Genomic DNA, 14,212 nt, shown 5'->3' with positions numbered 1-14,212 from the left:
CAAGCAGAGCAGATTGTAGGTCAAAAGTTTGTGGCTTAATTGTTGTTCACATTCCTTAGCCTATGAAGTACCTTCTTTGCACCAAATAAACTAGAAAATAAGAATGAGGGCTCCATGCAGGCACCAGTTGAACTCTTATTCGATGAGTTGTGTGGGTGTCATTCACGGCCATACCCCCCAAATTTTTTGGAGAGCAACCCCGTATCTTAATAACAGCCTGGAATGTATGAGGATTTGCAGGTGACCCCTTGGCCAACAACTCAATTGAATATAAAATGATTCTGACACTGTAAGTATCACTTGACTAACAAGAGATGGCCAGGTGAAACTCAGTAATGCTTATTACTAGGATTCCTCATAAGGATTACTTTAATAGATTCCAGAAAAATCCCACTGCATTAGGTTTGCACAACACGAACAAAATGCCCATTCAGTTCTAAGCATTTCTGCCCATATTCTCCCAGTCTATCCTATCTTCCCCCAACATGGTTCCCACTCCCATCCCACCCATCTTCAATTTGCCCGGAATATATTATTTCCCTCTCCCAGCCCTTCATGTTGCCTGATATTGACTGTGCCTTGATTATTATTTACTTCAAAGTTGTTATCCCTTTTAGTGATTACATACCATGTTTATATTTCTGGGTCTGTTTTACTGCACTGAGAAAGATGTATTTCTAGTTCTATCCATTTTCCTACAAATTTTATGGCATCATTTTTAATAATTGAATAATAGTTCACTGTGTAAATATACCATAGTTTCTTTATCTATTCTCCTCTTGAGAGAGATCTAATTTGCATCCAGTTTCTAGCAATTATGACTAAAGCTGCAATGAAAATGTTTGAGCAAGTGCCCTTATTGTAGGATAAGCTTCCTCTGGATATATATCCAAGAATAATAAAAGTGGGTCTTGAGTTAGATTGATATCCAATTTTCAACCATTATATTGATATCTGTTAAAGTTATATAAGTTTCCTCTTTTGTCAGCAAAGACTGTGTGATCCTCTTGCTCCATCCACATCCTCACTGCAGTGAACTATTTTTTGTTATTGATTTTAACCACTATGACAGGTATAAGATGGAATCTCAAAGTAGTTTTCATTTGTGACTCACTGATGGCTAAGGATGTTGAACATTTTTTAAAGTGTTTCTCAGTCATTTGTGATTGCGCCATTGAGAATTATCTGTGTCTGTTCACCATTTTCAGCTTCTGTGGTAACATCTGGCATCAAATGGAGCACTTTTATCAATAAACAGGAACAGTATATATTTCAAAAGTACAATTTTAAAAATATTTGCAAAAAGATGGATAGTCAATGACATGTAAAAACACCTACACATGTAGGTTCTCCATAAAGAAATATGTGGGTTTTGGGAACCCAAAATTCATAATTCAGTTTAGAATTTCCAATATTTATTCACAATTACACTTAGAGAAGCAAATTTATTAATAATAATTGAACTTGTTGCTGGCCTTAAATTTCTATAATCCTTGGCAATGAACATATCTAATGAAGATTTTTCTTACTTTTACTTTTCATACATAATTATTTAAGTTGGATTTTCCCATTTTCCATTAAAATTTTTGTGCCTCATGGTACATATTTTACTTATTGAATCAAGTCCATAGATATAGATCTTGTCCATCACATTTTGTTTGTCTAAATATAAAGACATTTCTTTGTTCATTTGCAGTCTTGGGTCCACTGTGCAGTTCTCCTGTGATGAAGACTATGTCCTACAGGGAGCAAAAAGCATCACTTGTCAACGAATAGCAGAAGTTTTTGCTGCTTGGAGTGACCACAGACCTGTATGTAAAGGTAAAGAAAATCATTATAATAAAATATTCTCTGAAGATACTGTGATACTAATGTGCGTTTTCATAGGCCAACAATGAAGATAAAATGTTAAAATATATTCTTAAAATAATCATTCACTCACTGTTCTTTTTAACATTTTAGAGAAGTTGTAAACCACTGCGTTTTCTAATTTAAAGAGTATTCAACCTAACAGTCACAAATGAATGAATCAGAAAGTATGCAATACCAAGCTTTAGAAATTGTCTTTCATCTTTACAAATACTTCATTAACTTTCCTGTGTGATAGTAAAATGAATATTTGGTAAGTGAAATTCTACCTTCACATGAAAAAGTTTTCATTTTACCAGCCCACGGTAGTGGGAGAGAACACTGAGATGAAATTTAAGTTTATTAAACTTACACTAAAGCCAAATAATGATGGCTTTCAATTTCTGTATTGTCTGTTAACATATATATTTTCTCATTCTCTCTCCACATGCATACAATTCTCAACCCTTTGGGTGTGTGTGTGCATGTGTGTGTACGTGTGTGTCACTGTAAGAGCAAGTGTTAAATACATCTAGTATGTCAACATGTATCCAACTTCTAAGCATTTGGGAGGTAGAAGTAGGTGACCAGGAATTCAAAATCATTGCAACCAACTTGAAAGATCTAAGTCACTGTGAGCCATATGAGATATACTGTATCAAAACAGCCATAAAATTACATGAAACTAACTATATAAAATTGTGTATTTTTTTTAAATCTACGCTATTGTGATTAGTCGTATAGTTGCCAAGTATATAGGCCATGGCACACATATATACATGCATCATACACACACACACGCATGCATGCTTGTGTATAAACAGAATATTGTTTTGAAAATACATATACACCAATGACACAAAGAAAGCATATTTTTTCCAGCTTTTACTCGTAAAACATGTTTAATGTACTTCGTGAAACAAATACTAGATAATGTGTCATGGAATTTGTTTCATCTTTCTCCTGGTCTGGCCCACTCTTGAGTAGCTCTAAAAAAGTTATCATGGGTTTTGTGTTAAACATTTTGTCTATTCCAATGCTTTCTAAGTTTCTTATATACATGTTAAGAATATGAAGTATTACAGAAAAGGACATTAATGTTAACATGGGAACAGACTCACATACAAGGTAGGAGTGCTAGTCAAATTATGGAGTTTAAGATTCATATAAAGTAAAATTGAGGTGATAAGCCTTTTGTTATTCAAGACTTTCTTTTTTGTAAGACTGGATGAATCATGTCTTTGATTGAAGAACGTTCTAAGGCAGAAATAATGTCACTTTTTTTGTCATTTTTTTATAAATGCTACAGTTCTCTACTGATTGCACATATTTTCACATTAATAACAGTACATTATAAACGAAAACAATTAAATTTCATAATTAATACTATGGTTGTATTGAAACTCAAATAAGTATCATTTCCTAGATATGATAAGTTTGTCATTTTAAAGTTATAAAAATGATTATTTCATAGTCATGTATGCAAAAGATCCCCCAAAGGAAGTATATGAACCTTATCAGCTTATAATGAGTTTTCAATACATGTCATCAAAAATATTAATGTTATAATGTGAACTTTGAATGTGCTGTTAATACTTATAGATTTGAAAATTGTTAAGTAATATATATATTTAATTTGGTGGGTAATTTCATGTCTGTATCTACAAAATTCCATCTTCCTCTTCTACCTCCAGCTATTCCCATGTCTGCCCACCCTATTTAAAATCCATTGTCTCTTATATTTTAATTATTGTTACATGCACATGTACATATATTTAAATTTAAAAGTAAAACCTGTTGATTCCCTTTATTATTACAGTGTGTGTGTGTGTGTGTGTGTGTGTGTGTGTGTGTGTGTGTTTGCAATCCCCAGTTGTATTGGGTAACTTTCAGTGATCTAGTTCCTGAAGAGGACCAAGTGTACCTCTTTTGGAGCCAGTTATTGCTTTTTGCTCTTCCTCCAGGAGTGGGACTTTTCTGAAATTCCCCCAACAGGTTGGCTTGTCAACTGATGATAAAACTGTTCAGATTTTGTGTAGGAGTGGCCCTATTATACATCGAAAACACTGGATTGCAGCAGATTACTAGCTGTCTGCTCTTACCTTCTTTCCATCCCCTCCTCACGGATGTCCCATGAGCCCTTGTGGTAGGGGTTGGAAAGTACCTCTTATATCAGGTTAACTCTGCGCATGCCTAGCTTAATTTTTCTCAGAATTCTGGTCAGTTGTAAGTTATATAATATTCTCTGTCAACTTCACAAAGAAGGCTATTTCTTAAGAAAAATAATCTCCATTGTGTATAAAATTGATGTTAATATGAATTCTAGGAGAACTGAGATAAGAAAACTATTTTTAAAAATCTTTATTTTCAGCAATTTATTTGACATCCCAACCTCTGACATTTCCCCATCTTCTCCTTCTGGTCCCTCTCCCCATTCTCCCCTACCCTCTCAATCCCCTGCTCTTCTGTCTCCACCCAAAAAAAGGCAGGATTTTTTTTTAGAATCAATAAGACATGGCATATGAAATTGCTAGAAGATATGTCCAGCTCCATGTATTAAGTGTGTCCAAGGCGACCCAATATGAGAAGTAGGCTTTCAAAAGCCAGTAGAAGTGACAGAGACACCCCCTACTTCCACTATTAGGAATCCTATAGGAAGACCAAGCTACACAACTCTAATATAATCACAAAGTGCCTAGGTTAGTCTCATGCAGGCTCCCTGGTTGTTGGTTCTGTCTCTTTGCGACCCTCTGAGCTCAGATTAGTTAATTGTGTGAAGTTTCCCCTGATGTACTTGACCCCTCTGCCTCCTACACTCCATTTCCCACCATCACCACAGAATTCCTGAACTCTGTTTAATGCTTGACTACTTCCACTGGGTGCTGAATGACATCTGTCTAATTATAGTTGGACCATAACCCTGTGCCAAACTTCCAAATCCAAAATGCCTCCTACCCTGCAACAATTACCGTCATCATTATTTCCCTCTGTGCTGCCCCAACCAGATTGCTCATGTTCCCATTTCCACCTGCCCTCAGTCTATTTATGAAACCTTTTCTATTTTCCTTTCCAAGGGATATGTGGGTTTCCACCAAAAAACTCTCCTTGTGACCTACTCTTTCTGGTCTGTGGATTATACCATACTTATTCCTTATTTTATAGCTAGTATATACTTAGGAGTGAGTGCGTGCCACGTTTGTCTTTCTTGGTCTGGGTTACATCACTTGGAGCGATTTTTTTCCCAATTCCATCCATTTGCCTAAACATTTCGTGATGTCATTGCTTTTACAGCTGAGTAATACTCCATTGTGTAAATGTACCATGGTTTCTTTATTCATTCATCAGTGGAAAGACATCTAGGTTGTTTTGAGGTTCTGGCTATTATAAAAAAAATTTGCTATGAACACGGTTGAGTAAGTGTCCTTGTGGTGTGGCTGTGCATTCTTTGGATATATGGCCAAGAACAGTACAGCTGGATCTTATGTAGGCTAATGCCCAGTTTTCTGAGGAACCGTCACAAACTGTACACGTTTGTACTCCCACAAGCAGTGGAGGAGTACTCTTCTTGCTTGACATCCTTTCAAGCATGAGCTGTCACTTGTGTTTTTGATCTGACATTCATTTTGATTAGTCATTCTGACAGGTAAAATATGGAATCTCAGAGTCATTTTGATTTGCATTTCCCAGATGGCTAAGTATGTTGAACATCTCTATAAGTGTTTCTTGATCATTTGGACTCTTCTGTTGAGAGTTCTCTGTTTAGACCTGCACCCCATTCTTTAATTGTATTATTTGATTTGTTTGTATCTAGTTTTTTGAGTTCTTTATTTATTTTGGAAATCAATCCTCTGTTGGATGTGGGGTTAGTGAAGACTTTTTTCCCATTCTGTAGGCTGCCATTTTGTCCTATTGACAGTGTTCTTTGCCTTACAGAAATTTTCCAATTTTATTGGATCCCATTTCTTATTTGTTGATATTAATGCCTGTGCTATGGGTGTTCTGCTCAGAAAGTTCTTGACAATTTGGTCAAGATAATTTCTCACTTTCTCTTCTATCAGGTTCAGTGTATCAGAATTAATGTTGAAGTCTTTGATCTGCTTGGACTTGAGTTTTGTGAAGGGTGATAACTACAAATCAATTTGTATTCTTCTATATGCCAACATCCAACTAGATCAGTGCTATTTGTTTTAGATTCTTTCTTCTTTCCATTGTATAATCTTGGCTTCCTTGTCAAAAATCCAGTTTATGTCTGAGTCTTTGAGTAGATTTCAATGATTCACATATCTGTGTTTGAGCAAAATACCATACTCTTTGTATTACTATGGCTCTGTATTAGAGTTTAAAAGCAGGGATGGTGAAGACTCTGGAAGTCTTATTGTAAAGGATTATTTTAGCTACCCTGGTTTTATTTTTGCTGTTTTTCTATTTGAAGATGAGTATTAATCTTTCAAATTGTGTATGAATTGTGTTTGGATATTCATGGGGATTGTATTGACTCTGTGGATTGCTTTAGGTAAGATAGTCTTTTACTACGCTGGTCCTACTAATCCATGATAATGGGAAATCTTTTCATTTTTTGATAGCTTCTTCAATTTCTTTCTTAAAAGAATTGAAGTTCTTGTCATACACATCTTTTACTTGCTTAGTTAAAGTTACATCAAGATACTTAATATTATTTGAGGCTATTGTAAGGGTGTTTTTTCTTTGATTTCTTTCTCAACCCATTTATTGTTTGTATATAGAAGGACTACTGATTATTTTAACATGACAGAACTTAGGAAGGCAAAGAAAGCTAAATGGCATGCTGGAAGAAAAGAGGCAGAGTCACAGAGAAACCATATAGCCCTGCCGGAGAGAGAAGTCGGAATTTTAGCCTGTAAACCACAGCCATGTTACAATACACAGATTAATAGAAATGGGTTAAATTAATATGCAAGCATTAGTCAATAAGAAGTTATAAGTAATGGGCCAAGCAGTGATTTAACTAACACAGTTTGTGTGTGAATATTTTGGGGCTAGGCAGCCAGGAACTAACTAGCAGCCTACTTTAAAACACTTTTGTTTGTAGTGTGTCTATGATATCATTCAGAACTCTATAGCAGAGCATATTTTATTTCTCATGTTTTGTAAGGGAATGTTATTATTTAACAAGAACTGAGAGACAATTAATAACTTTTCTATATTTTTGATCACCTAAAAAGATGGAAGAATTCAGTATATGAATAGAGCCTTCCATCAATTAGGCTTCCCTTTGTTTTAATACAAATAGCTTTAGAGTTCTTTATGTTTGGAATAAAACTGATAAAATAGGACACTGTGTATTTTTTAGGATGTATATGATACTTTGCATGTTTACATATACATGCACAAGGTTAAATTCATATTAATAAAACAAATGGAATTTAAATTAACTACATTTAATTTTTATTGATTTTATTTATTATCTCTTAGGGATTCTCTGTGCATTAAGGAATGGGGCATGTTCTGGGGTTAACTTAGTCTACAGTTTTTGTGACAGTAAGTATAGAATAAGTATCCAAACAACTTGCAACTTCTGGTATATGGTAAACACAGTAACTGATACTTGAATACATGAATGAATCTTCTCTTTAACCACTGTACTAGGTACAATACATTAAACACAGAGTAGAAATGAACAAATCAAGCCCTTGAGTAATTTGCAATCTTATTGAAAGTACAGTACATTCAGAATGAAACAATGGGAGAACATCTGGAACACAAGTGAGGCATGATTACATTGTCAATATCTAAAATATAAAGACATTTCAAAACAAAACCAGAATTACTCTATTACTCTTTCAGAAGTAAATACAATTGGACATGAAAATAACGTTTAGACACTTTATCTCTTTGTTACTACTGTATATTCCCTTATTTTGAAAACAAAGAATTTATTTTAGCAACACTAAAATTTGTGTACTAATTAATTCGAACTAAGGGGAGGTAAAATATGCCTTTTCATTTTTATGGTGTGGATTAGAATTGGATTAATTAGAAAGAGACAGTAACAGAAAGTTTTAAATTATCACCTATCATGAAAGGGAATTCAAAGCAAACATAAACCCCTTTGACTATGGGAAAGGATTGGCAATGAATCAAGAAAAGATTAAAAGACAGACATATTGATTAAGAAAGGAAAATATGTCAATGCAAAAATAAAAGATCTTATGTATTTTTGGTCACAAGGTTAGAGTGAGAGATGGAAAATGGATGATTTTCCTGCCAAAGGGCCTACTCAGGTTCAAGTGTTCCAGTATATGATCCTTAGAGGGTAACATCATTTAGAGAGGCAGAATCGTTTGGACTTAGAACCTAGATGTACGAATTAGGGTTGTACTGATAGACCTTTACGCTCCTGGTATCATGCCCCAAGGACCATATCTATTTGCCATGTTTCCCTGGTATGATTGATTTAATGCATGTGAACCAAATGTGTTTCTACCCTTCAGTAGATTCTATCTGGCAGTTGGTTGCAGAAATTAAAAATAAGCAATATATGGGTATGTTTGAAAATTAGGTTTTAGCTTGGATACATAAAATCTAATTTTCTTTGCTTATTGACACAGAAGGTATTATTCTAGGTTAAATTTGAAGAAATTCAAAGTTTTGAAATTTTTAATTAATAATAAGTACTAATTGAGCACATGTTTTGGAGCACGTCAACCATGGAGCCCCATCACAAGCATATACTTATATTATATGTCACCACTGCACACAAGTGCAGTAATATTTGACTGAAAATGTAGCAAATAATTTACACAGGAGGAAGCACTATACTGACTCTGAAAGGTGTATTCAATTGTGATTTACGAGGAGACAAATAGAGGACAATAAGAAAATGCCATAGAGAAGTGGTAATATTTGTGAAGACATAAACTCTCAGGCCCAGTGTGGTTCTCTAAAAACAAATTTAATCATTGTCAGTATAAATGTTGACTATTTTGATGAGTTCAAGAGAATATTTTTTTTTCTAGAATTTAGCTTTATATGTTCTCCCTCCTTCTGCTCCTCATTTGGACCTTGGTGGAGCAGAAGGAGGGAGAACATGAAAAAGGATGTCAGGACCGCGAAGGGTGCATTCACTGTCTGATACAAGGGGACTGATCTAATGAAAGCTCACCAAGACCAGCTGGACTGGGACTGAACGAGCATGTGATCAAACCGGAGTCTCTGATTGTGGCTGACGTGGGGGCTGACTGAGAAGCCATTGATAATGGCACTGGGTCTTGTTTTGTCTGCATGTACTGGATTTTTGGGTTCCTAGTCTGTTTGGATGCTCACCTTCCTAGACCTGGAGGGAGAGGGGAGGAACTTGAACTTCCCACAGGGCAGGAAACCCTGACTGCTCTTAGGACTGGAGAGGGAGTGGGGGGAATGGGAGGCTATGGGGAGGAGGGGAGGAAGTGGAAATTTTTATAAACAAATAAATAAATAAATTTTAAAAAATTAGCTTTATATTAATGAGAAATTTTAATATACTAAGTTGTTTGAGCTTTTATGATTTTGGGTTATTAAACCTTTTATTTCATTCCATTTTATCATTCTTTTTATATCCATGCAATAGAACTATTTGATCGATTATATTTTTGTTGTTGAATGTAAGAAATAATTTCTAAGCATTACATCAGAACTCTTTTCCTTTGATTTTCTAGATTTTACAGTTTCTTATTGTTCTAATCATTTTTGTTTCTATTTTTTCTCATATTGAAATTATACCTTTTGTACAATATATTCTGATTATGATTTCCCCTTCCCCATCTCCTGAGATTTTCCTCATGTTTCCTCCCATCCAAATCTATAGTTTCTCTGATTCTAGTTAGAAAACAAGCCTACATTTAAAAAATAATAATAAAATAAAATAATCAAAACACAAAATAGGGCGAAGAAAAAGACTCAAAGAAAAAGCACAAGAAATACATGTAGACACAAGAAATACATGTTCTCACACACAGGATTCCTATATAAAAGCAAGAATGAAACCCATAATATAAATGCCAAGAAACTGTCAAACAAGGAATAATAATAATAATAATAGTTATTATTATAGTGTAATAATATGATATTATAGATAATATAGCATAAAATAAAACTTTTAAAGATTAAAAATTATATATATAATATATAATATATATAGTCTGTGTCTCTTTATTGGGGAATTTAGACCATTAATGTTGAGAGTTATCAATAAGCAGTATTTGTTGACAACTGAGTTTGGTTTGTAGTCTCATGTTTTACTGGCCTCATTAGATTCGTTACTCTAAAATTATTTATTCCATTTCTCTTATGTGTGATTAACCTTATGAGGTGGAAGTATTTCTTCTAGCACCTTCTGTTAGATAGATTTGTAAATATATAATGCTTAAATTTAATTTTTGAGGAATTCCTTTCTTTCTCTAGCTATTATGATGCATTGGGGGGGTGTTAGTATTCTGAACTGGCATCTGTGATTTCTTAGAGTTTATAGAACATGTTTCTATGCCCTTCAGGATTTGAGATTTTATATAAAAAATTAAGATGTTATTCTAATCATTCTGCTTTTATATATTATTTTGTCATTTTCCCTTATAGTTCTAAAATTTCTTTCTATGTTATGTACAATTGGTGTTTTCTTTATGTTACAATGGAAATTTCTTTTCTGATCTAATCTATTGGGTATTTCGCCACTTCTTGTAACTTGATAAGCAAATTCTTTAGGTTAAGGAAATTTTCTTCTGTAATTTTGTTGAAAATATTTTTGTGCCTTTAACCTGAGTTTCTTCTCTTTATCTTATCTAATTACTTGTATATTTGGTCTTTTCATAGTGCTGTGGCTTCACTAAATGTTTTGTGCCAGTATTTTTTTTTGATTTAACATTTCTTTGAGTGAGATATCCATTCTAACTTCAATGCCTGAAATTCTGTCTATTCTTACTTGCTATCTGGTAATAAGACTTATCTCTAAGACTCCTCTTGGAAGTATTTTTAATATTTTTTTAGTTTTTTTTTCCTAGTTGGGATTTTATTTGTTGTTTCTATTTCCACCTTCATGTCTTGAAGGGTTCTCTTCATTTCAATTGCCCATTTGTTTGCATTTTCATAAATTATATCAGTGGTTTTATTCACATTCTCTTTAAGGACCTTGAGCATTTCCATAATAGTTACTTTGCAGTCCTTGTCTTGTGCTTCAGATATATTTCTTTTCTCATTGTACACTGTTGTAGAGTTGCTGGGCTCTAGTGGAGACGTAGTGTCATTATTGACTCTTAATGCATGTATTTGTGCATCTGGGTTTAGAATGATTGCAATCCTAAAAGCTGATATCTATTCTTGTCTTGATTGGGTGAGTGTTCCATCATTTTTTTTCCTGTTGTTTTCTCTGATTTTTAGGAGAATGTTGTGTTTTTGGGTTTCCCTGTAGGAAATTCCTCTGAGACACTTCCAGCTTTGTCAACTGGGGTCCAAGATAAAAAGTGTTTATAGATATGGGAGATAAAGCTTAGAAATGGGAATGTATTAGTAGTAAGGGCTGTCAAGAGGGACCATGGGAGATAAGAAATACATTTTTGATGCCAGTAATTGCATAGACTCCTTGGAATGTTGGTAGAGAAGAGGGTGAAGCTGTGTCAGGTAGTCTACAAATGTGGAATAGGACTCAAAGGGTGGAAAAGGAAGACAGGGAAAGATGCTTTGTTTCCTACTTTATTCACTGACTTAAACGTCCACCAAGTTAGCCATTAGGGTATGCCTCCTGGAGTTGTTGACTGAGACAAGGAGATGGGATAGAAGAAGGTTGTAGGAAAAGATCATGGTTTTTCTTCAGTTTGTGTGTGTGCACATCTGTTTGTGTATGCATATGCGTACACACCAATAAGGATATGTAGAAATTATACCTTACACAGGCTGAAGAGAGCTTAAATGAATATAGTGAACCTATAAAACAGTAAGTAGAGTTTAAAATAAGTATTTATATATCTAATACATGATCGAGTAATTCCATCCCTTGGTATAAAATCCTTAGTAGATGAAACTAGTAAACTGAAGATATATTTGCAATCCTACATTTATTATCAAATTACTCATAATAGCTGCCAAAGCTACACAGAGAAACCTTGTTTCAAAAAAGAAAGAAAGAAATAGACAAAAGATCATCTCAGATAAACAGAGAATAGAACAATGATTGTACAGTGTTCAATATTAGGAAGCATGAGAAGATTTTGTTAAAACATGATGGACATGTTTTGAGGTATATTTTACAATATGATGACAGTAATTCTCAATACTGTATTGTGTAGGAGGATGGCCCACTTGTTTGTCCCAGTCAACCAGAACTCAAATAACCACACAGAAATTATATTAATTAAATCACTGCTTGGCCCATTAGCAATTATTAGATAACTCTTACATCTTAATTTAATCCATTTCTATTAATATGTATATCACCACGAGATTCATAGCCTACCAGGAAAGTTCCAGCAGACCTATCTCTGGCAGCAGATCCATGTCATCTCCCTATGCCTCTTCTTTCCAGCATTCCATTTATTTTCTCTGACTAGCTCTGCTCTACTGTAGATCTGTTATAGGCCCAAAGCAGTTCCTTTACTAACCAATGAAAGCAACACATAGATAGAAAGACCTCCTACACCATTTTCCTTTTTTTGTTTAAAGAAGGAAGGCTTTAACTTTAACATAGTAAAATTACATAAAACAAAACAGGTATCAAGCAAGAATTACAGATACAATATTTAGATTTACTTTATCTTTGATCATAACTGAGGAAAACTATAATTTTAACTATAAATTCTTCAATTCCATCAAAGACTCCAGAAGGATATAATATTTCCTAAGTAAATAGGAAGTGCATTGTAAGAAACTTCCAAAATGCTGGAATTGACATCTCTGCTGTCTAGCTAGTAACCCAAAGTTCTTCTGTATTGTTGCTACATAAATCTTCAGCCTACAGGCTCATAATATCCAGCAGACTTTTCCATGAAGCAGGAAATTTCAAAGATAGTATAGTAATTTTCTTTTCTATTCTATAGAATGTCTTGCAGACTCTTTCATGAATCAGAGCCCCAAATGTTCATCTCACTTTTAGGCAAGTTTACCAGTCGTTTCTCTGCGAGTCCTGCATGTCCAGTGATACAGTCCAGGCAAGAGCAGTTCCTTGCCAAAATGGCTAACAAACTCCACAAGGATTCTCTTCAATGTCCATCTTTCTACTGGTGTTGCCAGGTGCAGACATGTCTCATTGTCATGAAAAGTCCTAAGTTTTTAAAAAATTTAAATGCCATATTTTGAAGGTGTCTGAAAGATTTGAAGAATACCTATTCATCTGAAATACATTTCTGGACATCTAAAAAATCTAACTAATATGAGCACAATCTTGACTTTATAGATGAGTATCAATTAACTTATATTTCTTAATTATACATTACATATTTAAATGAACTACACAGTCATAATACGTTAATCAAAAGCAGAAATATATAAACACAGTATAACAAAATTGGCCTTAAATTTGTATCAATGAAGAAAAATCCATACCAATGCAAAGTATTCTTCTCTATAGCATATAACAATGATTGTACAATGCACAGTATTAGGAAGCATAAGAAGACCCTGTTTAAACATGATGAATATATTTAGAGGTGTATTTTATAGTATGATGATAGTAATTCCCAATACTGTGTTGTATGCTCCAAATTATTGATAAAAAGCATTTTAAATGTTACTACAACAATGAAACAAATTATCTTGGTAATGCTTATCCTAATTAATGCATATATATATATCATATAGTAAATACAATTTTATGTTTTTTATACACATTAATAATGTGATAACATAGCAATGGAAAATGTAAATTAAATCAGATTTTAAAAAAAAAGAGACCATGTTCCATGAGAAAAAATATGGATGGTGGTATATCCTCCATATATATTGTAACAACTCTGTAATACCCAGAATAATTTTAGATTAATACAATGATAAGAAAGGTTCAGATAATGCATCAAAGGATCATGTTGAGGGGACTCAAGAATTAAGGGACAGGAGAAGAAAAATGAATCTCTGAACAAGACTGACAAAAGGAGGCACTAAAGCAAGGAATGGTAGCTGCCATCCTTAGTTTGGTAGTCCTGGGTTCTATTTAAAAAAAAAAAAAAAAGGAGGTTGAGCAAACCATGTGAAGCAAGCCACTACCGTTTCCAAGCCTCTGCATCAGCTCCTGCCTCCAGGATCCTTTCCTGTTCTGACTTCCTTCAATGATGAAAAGTGATGTGGAAATGCAAGCCAAACAAAAGTTTTTCTCCCCAACTAGCCTTTTGGGTATGGTCTTTCGTCACAACAGTAGTAACCCTAAGAA

At 34.0% G+C, this 14,212-nt stretch overlaps 1 protein-coding gene across 1 annotated transcript in view; it reads left to right on the top strand.

The window, feature by feature from the left end:
• The window catches only part of Csmd3 (CUB and Sushi multiple domains 3), a 1,053,984-nt gene that overhangs the window by 447,741 nt on the left and 592,031 nt on the right, over positions 1–14,212 (top strand). The window contains exon 10 of the mRNA XM_087898772.1: positions 1,697–1,821. Within this exon, the coding sequence (XP_087754898.1) occupies positions 1,697–1,821 (125 nt within the window). The remainder of the gene's footprint in view (positions 1–1,696; positions 1,822–14,212) is intronic.

This window comes from Myodes glareolus, chromosome 19, assembly GCF_982192425.1.
Source record: "Myodes glareolus chromosome 19, mMyoGla1.1, whole genome shotgun sequence".
Taxonomy (NCBI): Eukaryota; Metazoa; Chordata; class Mammalia; order Rodentia; family Cricetidae; genus Myodes; species Myodes glareolus.
The sequence above is the reverse complement of the archived record's forward strand: the minus strand, read 5'-3'. Positions and strand labels throughout refer to the sequence as shown.